This window comes from Acinonyx jubatus, chromosome A2, assembly GCF_027475565.1.
Source record: "Acinonyx jubatus isolate Ajub_Pintada_27869175 chromosome A2, VMU_Ajub_asm_v1.0, whole genome shotgun sequence".
NCBI classification, from domain to species: domain Eukaryota; kingdom Metazoa; phylum Chordata; class Mammalia; order Carnivora; family Felidae; genus Acinonyx; species Acinonyx jubatus.
Window position 1 is genome coordinate 65,875,538 of NC_069383.1, and position 19,025 is coordinate 65,894,562.

A 19,025-nucleotide genomic window follows, 5' to 3' on the forward strand; every position below is an offset into this window, starting at 1 on the left:
GGAATCAACAACTGGCAACTCTAAAGGCACCTCCAACTGCAACAGCCACTACAGTCACCGAAAGACAGTCTCTAAGCCTTCTGCATCCATCACTTCTGGGACCTTTAGACTTGTTCTCCAATCCATCAGTGAGAAGAGACATGTTCTTACAAATGCAGAACCAAAAATATTAAACTGTTTTTGACCAAACTTGGAGCACTTGGCCAGCTTCTTGGCACTGGTAGTCTCCTAATTTTAGGATAAGGAAATTAGGAAATCTTTCTAATTTCTAGACTGAGTTCATACAAACAAATTGAAACTAAAATTCGCTCATGAGAATTCTGTTCTTCCCCATCCTAGTCAAAAGTAGTTGTAGATTTGTTACTTAAAATATTTCTGATAGTACAGGATGTAAAACGCAATGATACACCACAATTTTAAATTAAGGATTGTTTCCTTTATGAGCCCAGTCTCTGAAATCAGTCTCTGATACGCATGGGACTCCTGAGAAAATCCTGACTTGGCAACCAGTTTTTCAGAATTCAATTCTGTCTTTAAGATACTCACTTTTTGTCTCCTATAAACTAGGTAAATAGTAATTATCTTTATGCATATTAATGTTTTTAAATTTTGTACTTTTAATGCACCCACTAATTTGCATTTTATTTAAACAAAAATGTAAAGATGTATAATAAATATAAATAGGTAAATCTATTGATAATTGAATAAATATCAATAAATATCTGAAACTGGTACACAAACCAAGTCTTTAAAAGGCTTATTAGGGGCTCCTGGGTGGCTCAGTCGGTTGAGCGTCCGGCTTCGGCTCAGGTCATGATCTCACGGTTTGTGAGTTCGAGCCCCGCGTCAGGCTCTGTGCTGACAGCTGGGAGCCTGGAGCCTGTTTCGGATTCTGTATCTCTCTCTCTGCTCCTCCCCTGCTCATGCTCTGTCTCTGTCTCTCAAAAATAAATAAATAAACATTTTAATTTTTTTTTAAAAAGGCTTATTAAACCCAGCCATTTGAATTTGCCTTAAGCTAAGAGTTGGCATTCAAAGTTGATGATGGAGATGCAAATTGCTTTTCCAAAGAGCTGTTTATATTGGTTAAGCTGCTTCTTACATGTAAAATAGTGGGGAAAAGGGAAAAGACAAACACTTTCTCAGGCTTCTCATGATTTTTTTAATCTATTCTGTGCAAAAAATATGGCTTACAGTTTATTGCTGAAATGTAGGAACCTGAAGATTCCCAGTCCACAGTTTTAAGTTTAACAAGTATCTCAATTGCTTGCAGAATAATTACTTCCAGAACTTTAATACTATTCTATTAACAGTTAAACCCCTTCTATTCATGCAGAGAAATTCTAACAAGAGCCATGGACTCAAAAATGCCCAATGATACCATACCATGACAAAGCATCGTTTTTATCATAAGTAGATAAACCAGTAACTTGTATCATTATTCTTCCATGAGGCAAGAATCTGCAATAGTTATTTCTTTGTAGTAATTTCAATTTTACTAAAATGTTTCTGAAAAGAACAATAGGTAATGACAAACACATGTTTGCATTAGGTGCTATTTCCACATTGCAGGTTTTTCTATAACTTAGCAAAGTTATGAAATAATATTTAAGATTCTAGCGAAGGTGATTATCTTAGGACAACCTAAAATTTATTTTCTCCAAATAACAAATAAATTTCTAGTATAAGTAAAACTTAACTGACCAGTCTGTTAAAGCAACAAGTTGGTCTAATAGAGTTTTAATCTAACCCTTAGAACCTTCATCTTCATCATGATCCTCGTCTAGAACAGGAAGAGTATATTGGATACAAAGTCCTGTATCATCGTGACTTTTCTATATTACAGAGGGAGGTGATGATGTAGCAGTTTGGGATAAGTGTGTACAGGGCCAGAAGAGTCCTGAAAGCTTAGATTTTTCAAAATTGAAAGTCTTTTTGGAAGTTTGTTACATTTTCTTTTTCTTTTAAAGGAAAACTACACAGAAAAATAATTGAATTCATTGGATGTTAGTTAGCTATGTTCTTAAAAAGCAACATTTCAAGAAGAGATTGGAAAGCAGGGCAGACGGGTGGAGATTGAAGTATATTTTTATCTCATCTTGAATTTGGAATCAAAAAAGGACAGATTAGACCCCGTAATGGAAATCACAGTCCACTAATCAGATGATCCTAAAAATTTTTTAATGATTTTCTCTTTCTCATTTAGTCCTCTTTTTGCTAAGAGCAACTAACTCCTAAGTGATCATTGTGATAAATAAATCCCAGAATAACAAGATTTATCTGTGGCAAATTTGTCCCACAGTTAGAATTCATGATGCATTTATTGCCTGTTGTGCCAGATAGAGTCTGTTCTAACATTAGCTTCTAAATTCCACGGCAAATTAATTAATGCATTGATAGAAATGGTTGTCGAGATACATTGGAGGATTTTGAGAGATGGACATTAAATGGAATGATGTGTCTTTGACTTGCAGTTGAAGGCTTTCTTTAGTCAAATCTGTTGCTGAGTCCTCACTTTAGAACTCTGTGGTCTTGTGTTCCCTATAGTACTACTATTATTTTCTATATGAGAACATACTTATCCTTATGCAGCATGAAGGGAAGATGAAAATGGGTTAGTGTTTTAATTTGGCTTCTTTGGTTAACCTTTGAGACTCTTAATATCCCAATCCCTCATTTGTGACTTTAAAAATGGGTTACCTTACGTATTTCTTCTTCTGTTTATTTCGCTGGGATTACATACAGTAATTTTTTTAAAAGAAAGTTTAATGTCCATAAACAATGCTATATAAATAAATTGATCCAATTTGGTATAAGTAAATTGAACACCTAAGCCTTCTCACTGCTATTGTAATTTTCTCAGTTGAGTTGAATGATAACAGTAGAATCAGGGAAAGCCAGCCACACTTCTTCAGACATCTTGACTTTCTTTTAAAGAAAAAAAAAAATTACCTTCTTCTCAATCTCCCTGCTAAATAAAGACTCTACACAGGAAAAAAAAAACAGCTATAATCATTTAGGAGACCTCAATCATCTCTTATGCTCATTGATATTTGGTATTCTTGAATTAACTAGCACGACAGTAAACCAAAAATGTGTGCAATGCTGTATGCCACAACTGTTTGCCAGGCTTGAGACTGAAACTCCTAACTTGTTTTGACTGGGCAACTAATAGCAATTTAGATAGTTCTGTACAAATTTAGAGACATCAGATGCAAAACCATTACTGTATTCCAGCACATTCTTCCTGTCAGAACCATTTAAATCACCATCTTACACAAGCACATATTGAAACTCAACTTTAAGCATTTTATTTTTATGTACATTTCATTTTGTCCAGAAATAAAATATCTAAATACAGACAGACTGTAATGTTGTATATGTATAGCTTTCAACAATACTTGAGCTGAATAAATGCTTTGTACATTAAGTTTGTCTTTTTAATGGAGGTCACAGCTACATTGATAAAATGGATTCCTCATATCCTTTTTTTTCTTTTTTAACCAATAACAAGCAGAGAGACAAGTACAAGTTAATATTAATAAGCAGCTCAAATAACACTTGGTTAAACTATGTACAATACAAACCATTCATACAAATGAAGACTAGGATATTGAATTTGTTACAATATGTGTAGTAAAGATAAGACAGACACTTATAACTTACATGGTGTCTGTCAGGCATTTCCCTTCTTATATAATGATCAGAACTTGTTTTAAGCAGCCTTAGTTGGTCTCAACTTTGCGGAAGTCCAAAGACTGGTGATGAAAGCTGTAATCCAATGTCTGCCCACATGTAAATTCCAAATGTTTGCTCATCTTTACTGAAAACAGGCTCCCTCCATAGAAAAAAAAAAAAAAAGAGCCATCTTATATTACCTTGAATGTGCCTACTGTATGCTGGAAAAAAGTTACTACACTTTGTTGTGTTCATAAAATAAAGAATACTGAGCTCTAAAGACACATTTTTTTTTCCATTTGAACAAGCATATATTCCTACAGTAGTATTTACCAGTACAACTACTCCAAGCAGTAGGAATGCATGAGTGGGGATTATTGATTAGCATGTACTCAAGACTTTAAAAGAGATTTCCATAACAGCAAGTGTTAGAAACCATTCACTGTCTAGTTAATCCTTTTGCTTGATGATAGTTTATCCTGAACCATTATGAGTCAGATAACGAAAGCCCTCCTGACAGCAATCATGACAGATGCAAGCTGAAATGTATATGAACGTGTGTTTGTGTATATCTATGTGTGAGAGTATGTCTTCAAGTGTGCCTTTAAAACCTGTAGTGATTTACAACTATGCTAAGAGATGAAGCTGACTGGGCAGAAATTACATCGGATTGTTTTCCACTAGCGTCTTTGCAGCCAGTTGACAAGAGCAGCAGTGTAGACACATTCCAGGCAACAGATGTGACCTTCCTCTTTGAGGTAACAGCCCTGTCATATGACCTTTAATTCCTCAGGCTTCAGTCTCACCCATGTCCATCCTCATCCGGAGGGGAAGTAAGGTGTGTCACTGTGGTAGTTGTAGTCGGGGCACACTTTCTGTACTAGTTTATAATCTGTACTATAAAAGGAAATGTAAATACAGATCACCTTGAAGGGCTTGGAGCAGAGCCAGGATACATGACTTTGGGTCTGCTCCTGGTAACAGGTTTTTGAAGGATCATAGTTGCAGAGTGTGTTCTTGGTAGCCTTGTCAACCTTCTCATATTCAATGCGACAGTTAAAGGACTTGGAATCTTTGGCATCAATCACGGTTTGTTGTGCCAAGTCAAATTCCACTATTTTTGTAGGGGGCACCAAGCTGACAGATACATTCCCTTGACCAGTGGAGTTATGCCTGAAATAAACACTAAATGTCCCATTGCCGTGATCTACAATTTTCCCAGTTATCAACAGGTTTAGCTTCACTGTTTTGATGTTGGAATGAAAATCACCCCATCCAAACATTTTCTTAAACTTGCCCGTCTTAACAATGGGCCTTCGCTTGGCCCTGGGCCGAGGCTCTTGTTGGTCTGTGGAGTTCCTCAGCCAGTCCCAAAGGTCTTGCTCAGAATAAGGTTCTGGGGTGTCATATCGCAGGTCTACATCTGTATCATTTTCTTTGCCACGAAAAGTCTGTGACAGGAGTCGGCTGATAGACAAGTCTTTGCTGCTTTCTGTCCATATGTGCTTTAGTGTGGATTTGCTGCTTCCTGATTTTAGAAGTTCTGACTTCCCACCATTCGTTAAATTGGCACATGTGACCTGCAAATGGAACAGAAAAAAATGGTGTTTACATCTCTGTATCTGAGAACAGCTCTTTCTCAGAGGCTCAGAATTAAATGAAGATACTTCACTTAAATTATCTTCAGCATTTGGCCAATATTTATATATATATAATATTGGGAGAGAGGAGGTATAGGTGGATAAAAACCACTAAACATGGCTGAAAGACTATATAAAAACATTGACTTTGACAAGGAAAAGACCATCTAAGATGAGTAGAGCAAACTGCATTCAAACAGAAATTAAACCAGTTATTTCTCAGCACTAAGATCCAAAAACTTTTAAAATAAAAACTTTACAAATAATTGTTACTTTTCTACTTCAAAATTGCCATTAGCTTTAAAACTATATGATTCTCAGAACTATGTCAACCAACATCCTAAAGATTTTTGGTCACCCATGCCACAGTTATATTAGAAAAGTCAGTTTTGGCAAGAGACTCCAGTATATTTTAACTGGTCAAAAGAAATCATGTTTATTATCAGCTATTAGTAGCATGGAACATACTGGATAAGACATAATGTTTTTACCCTAAGGGCTTAAAATGTGGTCCAGGAAAAGGGACATAAATGAAAATATCAAATACACAATGTCTTATAGATAACTGTCAATCTAGAGAAGCTAACAACACATGGTCAGTGACAGAGAGGTCACTTCAAGTTGGATTGTGAGAGTCACATTCAGAGCCATTCTCCTGGGATCCTGGTCTTCTCTCTGGGAAGATTTAGATTCCACAGCTAGACCAGGGAACCCTAAATCTAACTGACTGATCAAACATTCAGATCTGTCTTGCCAAATTATATAGGCATTGTCCTATATTTCACAGCTCCTATATTTATGTTTTAGTGTAGAAGAAATAAAAGAAAGAAATGAGAATCCACAATGCATTCATTAGTCTAAAGTTAAAGCAGTGACTTCTGATCTTAACATGGAGAGCTCAAGGACAGTAGAGAAGACAGCTAAGGGCCCACAGGAATCAAAACAGCCAATACAAATAAACCCTTTAAGATGTGGACTGATTGCCTGTAAGGTAAGTCTGCTAAAGAGCCAAGATTCACAATAAACCTCTATCACCAGCCCCCTCTAGAATCAGTTCTAAGTCCTATCTCAGACATGAGTCTGACTACCACTCAGCAGCCTCATTTGGGCCTGCTAGTCTCCTTCCAAACTGTTCTCAAAATAAGAGGTAATTGCTGGAGAGCTTTTTAATTCAGGCCTACTAGGAATTAGAGCTGCATTCTAGGGATCTCTCCACAAACTTAGGTGTGGAGGCTTCTTGCTAAGATACAACCCTGGCCTGAGAATGGCCTTTTACTCAGTCACTTGTGCTAAAAGGACTCTATCCCAATGCCTAGGGACCAGCGCATAAACTTTAAATCAGTCTTTCTGGAATCCATGCTCAGTGCTGCCACTTTCAAGCTGTGTGCCCTTGGTCAAGTCATTTAACATCCCTTTACTTAGTTTCCCGCAACTGCAAAGTGAGGGTAACAATGGTCCCTACCTCATAGCATGGCTAACACATGTAAATGGTTCAGTTAAATTTAGCTATGTTTATAAATCCCAAGCTGCTATGTGAAGACAAGTAGAGAAAAAAGGCCACCAAATAGTACATATGGAAGTCTGGCTTGAGAGTAGCTTTGCTCTTGGTCACATGGCCAAGTATTCAGAATCTGCACAGGATAGGTTTCCCAGGGACATATGCATACAAGAGGGCCTGGTAATCTAAACTAGAACAAAATCACTTAGAACTTGTAATCTTGTCTTTTCACAGATTCCTCAGGAACAATGACCTTTACATTACCAGCTGGTAAATAGTCTTATCTTTGCCCAGCTCAAACTGACAGATGTGAATTCTATGAGGCCATTCCCCTCTAGAATAAACTACCAGTTGAAGCTGGTCTCTTCCCAGTAATTCTGAGCTTTAAAAAAAAAAAACCCTGCAAGCTAGTTAGTCCCACACAAATTCATTGCATCTGAGACTAAATGAGATTTTATAATGGATTTATGTCCCATGACTATACCCTGAAAAACCAAGATGGCAATATTGGGTAGGCTAACACAAAATGTCACTATTTCAAGCTGCTAGTCTAAGTCCAGTTGCAACCCCTGTGATCCCCTGGCAACAGTGATGCCTTTATAAAAAGATCCAGAAGGCCATTGTGCACAGAGGTTAACAGAGGAGAGACAAACACTGACCAAGGGAGAATAAGACCCTAGGGGTGGGATGAGGCTCAGAAAAATGGATGGATTGTGGTGGGGATGAGATCACATGTAAGAGAAATACAGATCAGCTTCATGTACATAGTCTCCAAATTCTTAAAACATATTACCCAACTGAAATGAACAAACCTCCTCATGTGGAATCAGGATGGCTATCATCAGATGGGCCACTATTGATCTTGGGGCAAATACTGGGAATTGAAAGAAGTTTGTCTTTGCTGCCAACTTTCTTTTAGTGCTAGGTTCTTCCCCTTCAGTTCTCCTCAACCCTTGAATTGGTCTCTCTCTTTTCCCCCTGCGCCCAAACTGCACCTTTTCCCCCTGCACCTGTTTTCAGAATCCCTTCATGCCAAAACATTCCAGAAATGGATCATACTCAAGCAGTATGTGAGTAAAAATAGCTAAGTGGCTGCCTTATCAAAATTCAATTTGTTGTTTAACAAGGACTGAATATTAAGTCTTAAAGGGATGAAACTGAGAAATAAATATCCTGTGGGGAGGGGGATGATACATGGAAATGTATGACTTTTCTTAAGGGAAAAGCATAAATTTCCCACCTATTCTCTTCACCTGATAATAAAGTCAGTTCTCTATGGAACAATTTTTACTCTAATATGAAAAGTATAATCCTTAGTAGTTCCCAAGTTAATATTATAACTTTATAATTTACAAAACAAATAAAAACAACTATAATTCTCCTACCAATTCACTGAAGGACGTACATTTCAAAATACACTTTTTCTATAAAACAAACATTAATTTATAAGAGTAGTACATATCTGTTAGCTTGGAGTTTATTTTTTGTATATTTGTTTTATGTTGTCTCAATGAAATCTAATTGGCTAGTCAAACATCCAAATCTCAACTTGCTTGATTATATAAATGTTGTCGTTAACACAGCTTCTATATTTATGCTTAAGGTACAAGAAATAAAAGAAACAAACGCATATCCTATTTTCTCATTTTTACCTGGAATTACATAACTATTTTCCCATTCTTTGGATGACAAATAAAAAATACAGGAATGCATTTGGTACTGGCTTAGCACTTGTATCTCAGAATCAACACAGTTGATCAGGAGATGCACTGTAATGAGCACTGGCTCAAGAAGCAGTAATGAAATTGTCCCAAAAAAGAAAGTTAAATGTAATTAGACTGCAATCCAGCAATGGCATATAAGGAGTGAAAGAAAAGAAAAAAGGAAAGGAAAGGAAAGGAAAGGAAAGGAAAGGAAAGAAAAGAAAAGAAAAGAAAAGAAAAGAAAAGAAAAAAAAAGAAAAGAAACATGGAAGTGGGAGATAGGATTTTAAAGGACCAATCTATCCAAAAAAGACGCTAAGACTGGCAGGCAGAAAAACTTCTGAATTTCAGATAGAACAGAAATTTAGTTCTAAATTATACTCTCCACAGCTGTAGTGATTATGAGTATGAGTTCTGGAGTCAGATGGCCTCCCAATCCAGGCTGAGGTCTGTAACAGGTATATGATGTAGGGAAGTTGCTCAACTTGTGTATACTTATGTTTTTCTTTTGTAGAAAACAGGAGAATAATGCCCACCTCTCTCATAGAGCTGCTGTGTGAATTAAACAGGACACTCCATTTAAGGCACTAAGAGCAGTATCTGGGCCACGGTGATTGTTCAACATTATTAATACTATTAACATCCTCAAATATTTTAACCTTTAAATCTCACTACATAATATTTTATGTAAATGAATAATAATAGGATGTGAGAGCAGAAAATATTTTCAAAAGAAAATCTCCTTTTTACATAACCAAAAACTTTAGCAAACAATTAAAAAAAGAAAGCATATAATTTTGAGAGTTCTTGTATTACAATGAAAAAACATGGCAGGTCGAATAGGCAGTAAAACTCAAGTTAACAAAAAATTAACATAAGTTCAGCCATTATGCTGCTCAGCTACCAAATGCAATGAATTTATTTATAATGTGAAAGCCTTCCATTGGTGCTGATTGTCAAGACACCTCTCCAGAACATCTCAGTTTGAGCACAGAATCAAAGCAGGTTTCAGCTGTACGGTCAACAACACAGTCTGGAATATTCTATTCTCATTCCCTTCCCTTCCCTTCCCTTCCCTTCCCTTCCCTTCCCTTCCCTTCCCTTCCCTTCCCTTCCCTTCCTTTCCCTTCCCTTCCCTTCCTTTGGGTCTTTAGGAAATTCCCCAGACCTGTCGAGCATAAGCATCCTGATTTATTTTGTTTTATTAGTTCGATAACTATATAGTGAAACTCTGCTAATATTGAGTTAAATAATAGAAATACAAAGATAAATGAAACATGGTCCTTGCCCTCAAGAAGTTCACAGTCTAATGGGAAAATAAATTAAGCATGTTAACAGTGTGATGTATACAACATTCTAGTAGTTAAAATCAAAGTTAAAAGACAGAGAAGATGTAACAATAGAAATTATCCTCAGATCTTGGAGATAAAAGATGTTTAGGAGTTCAACAGAGAAAATAAGCTTAAGGAGATCTTCTAAACATAAGGAACATACTGTGTAAAAGCAAAGAGCTTAGATGGGACATGTTAAATGTAAGAATGGAAAATAGTTCCTTATTGCTGAGCCTTAGGGAGCTCTGATAGGAAGGAAAAGAAGTTGTAAGAAGTGGGTAGAACTTGAAGAAGGTGGGCTAGGGTCATATCGTGATATTCCTACTAAGGCACTGAAACTTAATCTTATAGGTAATGTGGAAGCACTAAATTTTTTCTGTTTTGCTTTTAAGTAGGTCATTCCAGTTCTAGAAGAATCCCTGATTAGACATTGAAGGGAGAGACCTTGAAGGAAGAATGACTGGTAGAATGATTCATTACATAACTAATTGTGATATTTCATTTGAGAAAGTAAAATGAGGCTTAACCAAGGCAATGGAAAAGAAAAGGAGAAAAAATGGATATGAAATATTTCAGAGGTAGGATTAACTCAACTGGATGATTTTTTGGCTAAGCAGGAATATGAAAAGTTGAATTAACGAGTTTCCTGGCATCTGCAGGGAATACAAAGGTAACAAGTTAGCTGGAAAATATAATTAAATCTCAGAGGAAAACTGGAGGTTAAGGTGCCTGCAAGCCATTCCAGTGGTGCTATCTAAAGAAAGTTGATAACATGGGTCTGAATGTCTGGAGAAACGTGTGAGATGGTGATGTTGATTTTGTAGTATGAATAGATGCCATTCTGCAGATAGAACATGGGGATACGGAAGAAGGCTGGTAACAATATGTAATGCCAATGCTTTGAGGACAAACAGGAGAGGATCCAGGCTAGGTAGAGACAAAGGAGGCTATTAGAAAGAAAATAATGTTATAGAAACAAAGAAAAATTGGGGAGAGTAAAGACAGGCATGGGAAGATTCAAATTCCAAGTAAAAGTCTTGTGTAAAAGTGTAAACACCTGGAGAGAATCCTCTTGACTTTTGAATCCACTACTAATGACCTTATTGAAGCTCGTTTTCATGGTGGTGAAGACATGATGCTAGATGAGAAAGAGCAACTAGCTTGATGCATCCGCTCCCAGCTGCAGTCAGGAATCACTGGCTGTCTCGTTCTATCATATCGCTTTACATCTTAAGAACTTTCATTTTTGAACCACATACATATACACACAAAATTGAAAGTTTTTGAATCTTACCGAATAAAAAAGATATTAGTAAAAAGAAACGTTACATCCAGAACACCCTCTACTATTGATATTATGAACATAACAAGTTTCTTTTTAAAAGTCACCTGAAGATTCTTTGATGTCAGTATATCTGAGTGGTAACAAAAGCGGTGAAGACTATGGCATAAAGATGAGTACAAATGAAAAAGCTGACAACCTCTAATGAACTCAGTTCTAAAAACACAAAGCATCATGAACTTTTTCTACAAGCAATTTATTCTATACCAGTGAAAACAGCAAATATGCTTTCTGACAGTATAATTTGCCATGTCAAAAGTCACTAACGCCCATTCCAAAGGAGCAGGCTTGCCAGCCCAATGATACCATTTCCACAAATTATATGTGTTTGTCTTTCTCACTGTCTTAGAATCCCTAACGATAATAAAGATTCCTAACATAATTAGATGTATGAAATTGAAAGTATACACTAAAAAACATCCAAAAATAGGTGCAAAGAGAAGGGTCATTTCCTGCAACCATAAACACAGACAGAGCTTGGATCTAACATGAAGGGAAAATGTCTGGGGCAGGATCTGTGCATGGGGCTGAGAAGAAAATACGCCTCAGATGGCAGAATGTAAGATATAAGAGCTACCACACTTTGATCTAGCTCTTTCTCAGTATATTTTAGGGCCATACTTTCACATCGCTTTTTCTAATACCTTTTCGTTAAAGGCTTACAATCACAATGTCCTACATCACCTTTTAAAATACTTTTCAATGATACCACTTTGGGAAAATAAACCACCCCTCTACTATATTGTCACCTCAATTATGCTCCTGGCCTTATGAGACGGTATATAAACATTTCACTCCTCTACGCGTACTATCTCCAGCTAGAGGTTTCCCCAGATGTTGTGATAAGATGCCTTTTAATTTCTACTAACATGCACATTTTTCTGTCGATCTATTACTATTCAATATAAATAATTTCAAGATTACTTTGAAAATTATGTATTTATTTCATCAACTGTATGAATACTTAAGCCAAAAATTTTAAACAACTTGATGCTTAAGCAATATCTTTCAACACTGAATAACTAATCAACAAAGTGGTCTTGCTCTATGATTACTTCATTTTAACAATTTTATGATTTGCTATGTTGACAATATGTTGCATACTATTAGCTGCTATTGGCTAAGGGCACACTATATTCCAGTCATTGTAATTAGTTTTCAGGTATGGCATTGTATTGTATTTAAACTATTCAAACACACTTTCTCTCTCTCTCTCTCTCTCTCTCTCTCTCTCTCTCTCTCTCTCTCTCACACACACACACACACACACACACACACACACACACTTTAAAGTCAATATTGTTATCCTCAGCTTACAGATGGGGATATAAAAACTCAAAAAGAGCTTGACCAGATTACTGCTGTTAAGTGAAAAAGCTACTCCCTATTATTCCACAGGCTATGTTTTTACTCTTAAAATTATTTTAAATATGAAATTCTACATTAATATGTTTATAAGAATATTCAAACATTATAGAATTTATGAAATGAAAAGTAAAAGCCTGGCTTCATCATCAACCTCTTCTCTCTTACAACCCCATCTCTCTCTTCAGAGGTAAAAATCTGTCAAAATTTTGGTGTATATTGTTTATAAATATCTCAACTATTTTTCATATATAAATACTATGTATATAGTGTCATATTTTGTGAATTATATTGTATACTTTCCAATCAACAAAATACTTTAGAGAGACATATCTCTATACATCCAGGTATATCATCTTTATTAAAGGGGAATATAGAATTTTATATATGAAAGTATTATACTTCCACTTTTTGTTTACCTTTTTTGATAGATCCTTAATCATTACATTATTTCACAGCCAGGTTACCTATAGTTGTTTTTTAACCTTGATTCTACTACTTTTTCTGCCATTGTTGTTTCAAATATCTCACTCCTTCCTCCCTTGAGCTGGATTTTAATTTTTATTGATGTATAGAGTTGTGTGATTCTTTTAGAAAGCGTTCAGAGGGGATAAACTAAGTTGTCTATGCCTTAAAATGTCTTTATTGGACATAGGCTTACACTGGGTCAAATGTTCATCATTTGATTCACTTTGTTCTGCTTAACTTTTTTCTTTCCAAAAAATAATTTAAATTTTCTCTATTTCAGGCATTGTGCAATCTCCAGCCTGTTTCTTAGCTAGTTCAGAGAAAAACATGCAGATATTTCTAGATATATGAGGCTTTTCATCAAATTTTCCCAAGAGGTCTATAAACTCTTTGAGGGATGTTCTTCTACAGTATGACATTTTGTAACTTGGGGGAGGGAATACCTCGCATACAGTAACCACTGTATAAATTACCTGTATGGTTTATATTCTTACTTACATCTATTTCAACAGTTAAGGTCATTAACCATTTAGTCACAATCAAGACTGGGGAGGGGTTGGTACATATGGCCTTAAGAGATTTCTCTCTTGAAAGTTTTGAGGCTGCACTTGACATTGACAATACCTGAAGTGCCTTTATTATATATGATAAGCCAGAGGAAATGGGTTAGTGTTTTAATACATCAAAAATACATCATTTCCTTATGCTGCAAAGCAGTGCTCCAGGAGCAACAGTGTTGCATTAACAATGAAAAAGCAGAGAAGGAACTTTGTGCTTCTCCTTTAACCCAGTAGGTGCTATGAGGTTGTACTGCATACAAACTAAGAAAATGGGCTTTGCAGTCAGAGATCACAGGACTAACTCCAAAATCTGCTATTTTATCATTAGTGACTCTTTAGGACCACGTTTTCTCCAATAGAAAATAGAGATGATACCCCACTCATTGGGTTTTCATGAACATAAAGTAGAAGATTTTATATGTAATACACATAAAAATAGGGGAAACAGTATGAGTTCGACATGTGAGAGCTATTATGCTTGGCTTGGTTATGAAACCCTCAAGAAAAGAAAAACAAGCCTTTCAGAATGCACACTGCTATTCTATTCCTGGTTCTCACTAGAGACATTACATCTGCTCAAATGATCCAAACAAACTGAGATGAAAATTGGCATAATTGTAACAACTCTGTGGTCATCTTTAGCAGTAGGCGGTGATAAGGGACCATGCTGATTACATTATGATTTAGTATTGGCAAATGTGGGCAATAATTTATCTTTAACATAATAATTTTAAAAAAAGGGCTCCTGACCAGACTGAACATTCCATGTCATCCTCAAAAACTAGAAACATGGTGTCCCTGTCAGTTTGAAGAATGCTCAAATGGCTAAGAATTTTAGGTATGTTACCCCATGAGTTCTCATGTTTCCACAGAGGATGGCTCACTTCTAACATAGGGTACTAACTGTTCTCAACATCACTATATTAGAAATTGGTGTGAGTCATGGATAATTGAGCTCCTCACAAGTTTGTATAACCATAATCATTAGCTTTCTCTTTGGTTCCTTTTCCTACAGGTACTCTTAAGAAATTATATTAAAAATCTTCTTCATTCTTTAACTGCAGGGGAAAAACACACCTTATGAAGAGGCATGAACAATAGTTTCTGTTACTGAGAAATACAGTTTTTCATCCTGTGAAAATATTGTCCCCTCCCTCATGCTTGCTGTATAAACTAATGTTAAGTTTTGACACATAAACACATTAATATTAATGAGAAATTAAATGTAATTATTCCACTTAGCCTCACTTAACCCATTCTTTCAGAGTGTAACTATGGATTACCCAGGTTTGCATTGCAAAAGTTGCTTCTTTTGTTAGTATTTTATATTACTTCCATTTAGACTACATAAGGAGTAGCTCATGTAAAGACCTCTGGGTATGTGGTTAATATGATGAACAAAATGTCTAAAATAACATGTTGAAAGAGTATTTCTGGGCTGAAATAAAGCCATTTCAGCATCATTTTCAGCATCATTTTTTCATTACCCTTAAAGAGATTTGAATTTGTCAGTAAATCCAGATGTCTTTGAGGAAAAGATAAATGTTGCATATGTAGGAATGGCTGGTTAGATCCAGTGTCTTTCTTTCTGAAATGAAGGTTAATATGAGTGATTTTCCTTATAAAAAAAAAAAGGCTTTTTATATGGATGGTAATGAAGGTCAAAGTGCATGCCTATCTAGCATAAACCAAACGAGGAAGGACTGATTCACCTTACAGCCCTATTTTCAGTAACTTATATCTACATATTGAGTAATAATAATAGTACACCTTATCCAAAAGAAGCTCAAATTCTTGAGGAATAAGGACTTTGATATTTTTTGAGACAATATACCTACTTACCCTCTGATTATCAAGAGATTGATCTGGAAACATTTCAATAGAGACAAAAAAATTATATAAAAGAAGTGATAGAAACTAGTTATAGGGCAATATCATCCCTTTGCCATTTAGGTCCTACATAGGTTCAAAAATTCTTCTAGGACATCATTCATATCAGGCTACAGTGTGTGGGCACTGCTAAGAGCTTCCCAGTTACAGAGTGGACAGCAAGCCAGACAGCCAACACAGAAATATAATAGGGGCTAAAATCCTAGAAATACCGTCCCTCCATACTACCATAAAAATCCTGTGGACTAGGAATCCCCAGTTTCCTCAAGTGGAACAAATACAGTGTTCTGAGAAGATACAAAATCTAGCAAGGAAAATGGACCCCTCACTATTTCATCAAAAGTTGATGATGATGGAGTTTGAGTTATGTAATAACTTTTGACATTGAGTAAAATATTTTTGGATCATGCTTTAGCCAAAGATGTGGTAAAGACACATACACCTAGAGCACCAGGCCCCAGTGGCTCTTAAACGTAGCTCAGGGAAGACACAACTCATGCACAGGGAACTTCAACGGCCAGTGTGTCCACAAAAATAAAACAAACAAACAAACAAACAAACAAAACAAAACAAAATAATAACATCCCTTGAAAGCTCTTAAACTAGCCTGTTGTTTTGTTTTGTTTTGCTCTGTTTTGTTTTTCTAAAACCCCTCCCAAAATATTAGCAGGCATTCTTTGACTTTCAGTTTCTTTCTTGTAAGATTCCTAGCACTGGGTAAACAGACTCTATCCTCCACAGATCTCTTATCCAGTGCCCGTCAGCTTTGGAACCAAATGCACCTATTGTCCACTGTCTGGGCTAGATTTCACGTTGGTCTTTACGAACCCCTCTCCGCTATTCTCATGGCATGTGGAATCGCATACCAAAGAGCTAGATGGAAAAGGATATTTAGGCAGAGAAATTTCATAAACAAGAAAAAAGATGGCCTCTGGATCATCTTTAATGATGATCCAATTAATCAGATATAGTGGCATGCCTGGAGTCCAAAAAGAAAAAAAAACTTTGCTCTTATTGTCACCAAGGGAACTAAGTAAGCGGTGTCACTAAATCAAAGAAGGATGTTCACCCAAAGTTTATGGTATAGGGAGAAATAGATCATGAAAGGAATGGAGTAAACAGAGCTCCAAAATGACAGGATGCTGTAAATGAAGTCACAATGGGAGTTTAAATGAAAATATGTCTACAGTCAGAGCTCTAAAATCCCCTTGACCTTTAATGTAACTTTTTTCTTCAGTTTAGATTAGATACCTGTTTATTATTGTTCTTTTTTTCACTTGTATTAAGTTTTGAATTTTACTTCTCATATAATTAACATACAGTGTTATGTTAGTTTCAGGTGTACAATACGGTGATTCAACAATTCCATACGTAACTCAGTGCTCATTACAGTAAGTGTACTCTTTGAACCCCATCACCTATTTGGGTGAAATAGGTGATAGAGATCACCCATCCCCCAAACCTTCTGCCCTCTGATAACCATCAATTTGTTCTCTATAGTTAAGAGTCTGTTTCTTGGTTTGTCTCTCTCTCTTTTTCCCTTTGTTATTTGTTTTGTTTCCTAAATTCCACACATGAGTGAAATCACATGGTATTTGCCTTTCTCTGACTTATTTAGCTTGGCATTATACTCTCTGGCTCCATCCATATTATTGCAAATGGCAGTATTTAATTCTTTATTATGGTTGAATAATATTCCATTATATATATATATATATATATATATATATATATATACACACATATATGTATATATATATACACATACCACATCATCTTTATCCATTTATCTATTGATGGACACTTGGGTTGCTTCCATAATTTGGCTATTGTAAATAATCCCACAATACACATAGGGTTGCATATATCCCTTTGAATTAATGTGTTTGTTTTCTTTGGGTAAATACCCAGTAGTGGGACTACTGGATCATAGGGTAGTTCTATTTTTTATTTTTGAGGAATTGTCATACTATTATCCACAGTGACTGCACCAGTCTGCATTCCCACCAACAGTGCACAAGGGTTTCTTTTTCTCCATATCCTTGCCAACACTTGTTTCTTGTGTTTTTGAATTTAGTCATTCTGACAGGTATGAGGTGATCTCCTTCTAGGTTTGATTTGCATTTCCTTGATAATGAGTGATGTTGAACACCTTTTCATGTGTCTGTTGATCATCTGTATGTCTTCTTTGGAGAAGTGTCTGTTCATGTCTTCTGCCCATTTTTAATTGGATTATTTGGAGTTTTTTGGTGTTGAGTTACAGAAGTTCTTTATATATTTTGGATACTAACCCTTTATTGGATATGTCATTTGCAACTATCTTCTTCTCCCATTCAGTAGGTTGTCTTTTACTTTTGTTGATCGCTTCCTTCCCTTTGTAGAAGCTTTTCATTTTGATGTAATCGCAATAGTTTACTTCTGCTTTTATTTCCCTTCCCTCAGGAGATAAATCCAGAAAAATGTTGGTATAGCTGATGTCAGAGAAATTACTGCCTAAGCTCTCTCTTCTAGGATTTTTATGGCTTCAAGTCTCACATTTAGATCTTTAATCCATTTTGAATTTTTTTTGTGTGTATGGTGTAAAAAAGTGGTCCAGTTTCATTCTTTGGCATGTAGCTGTCTGTTTTTTCCAACACCATTTATTGAACAGACTAATGAACTTTAAAATGACTTATTACAGCAGTAGTAATTTGTACTGCCATGAAAACTTTGGATATAACGTAACATAGGATAACTGAAACAAGGATAGGTTGTTAGGGTAGAATTTCCTTCCCTAGTATGTCCCTCTGTTCACTTACTTCCAAACTCTGAGAGGCAGTTTATCCTTTTCAGAAGAGCTGGGTAACACTCTAGTTGCCACTAGAGGGCACATCTAGGACATCTGACAGCTGTCTTTATTCGTGGTGCTGAAGTCAGACAGAATTGTTATCATGAAGGGTTCCGGAGCTCTTTAAAACAGAAGATAGAGCAGGAAACTTTGTAGTCACTGCTGAGTGACACAGCCCCAGGGAGCCACCTCTTCTGTGAGTTGCAGAGACCAGGAAGGAGCTGCTGTTGCTCAATGAACTCCTACAGCAATCATCACCAACTAAAGAAGCTCTTGTACATCTTCAGTTCCTAACAGATAGTGTGTTAAGGATTAAGACTCTTATATTTATTTGTTTGGAACTAGTCTAGGTCAGTGCACCCTATTTCTACATCTCCAGCCTAATCTTGGCTATGTTTTCCTTTGGCCTTAGAGTTCTGATCATATCTGAATGCAATTTTTACATGTTCTCTTTCTTCCAACTTCAGGACCTTTGCATAGGCTGCTTCCCCATCCTTGGAATCCTTAGAATCCATTCCCATTTGCCTAGTTAAATCTTACTTATTTTATAGCTTAGTTTAAACTTCATTTCCATAGTAATCTTTGATCCTTTCAGGGTGCCCTGTATTGTTCATTCATGAAAGTAACACCATTATCTATATTTACTCCTTCCTTCCTACCTTCCCTCCTTGCTCTCCCTCTCTCTCTCACTCATTCTCTTTCTCCCCTTCCCTCCCTCCCTCT

The 19,025-nt window shown here is 36.1% G+C and overlaps 1 protein-coding gene across 8 annotated transcripts in view; it reads right to left on the reverse strand.

Moving 5' to 3' along the window:
* Positions 1-3,288: 3,288 nt before the first annotated feature.
* The window catches only part of NXPH1 (neurexophilin 1), a 428,911-nt gene continuing 413,174 nt past the window's right edge, over positions 3,289-19,025 (reverse strand). For all 8 annotated transcript variants that reach the window (XM_053220330.1, XM_053220331.1, XM_053220329.1 and 5 more), the window contains one exon: positions 3,289-5,258. In XM_053220330.1, coding sequence (XP_053076305.1) covers positions 4,497-5,258 — 762 coding nt within the window. In that variant the 3' untranslated portion in view covers positions 3,289-4,496. The remainder of the gene's footprint in view (positions 5,259-19,025) is intronic.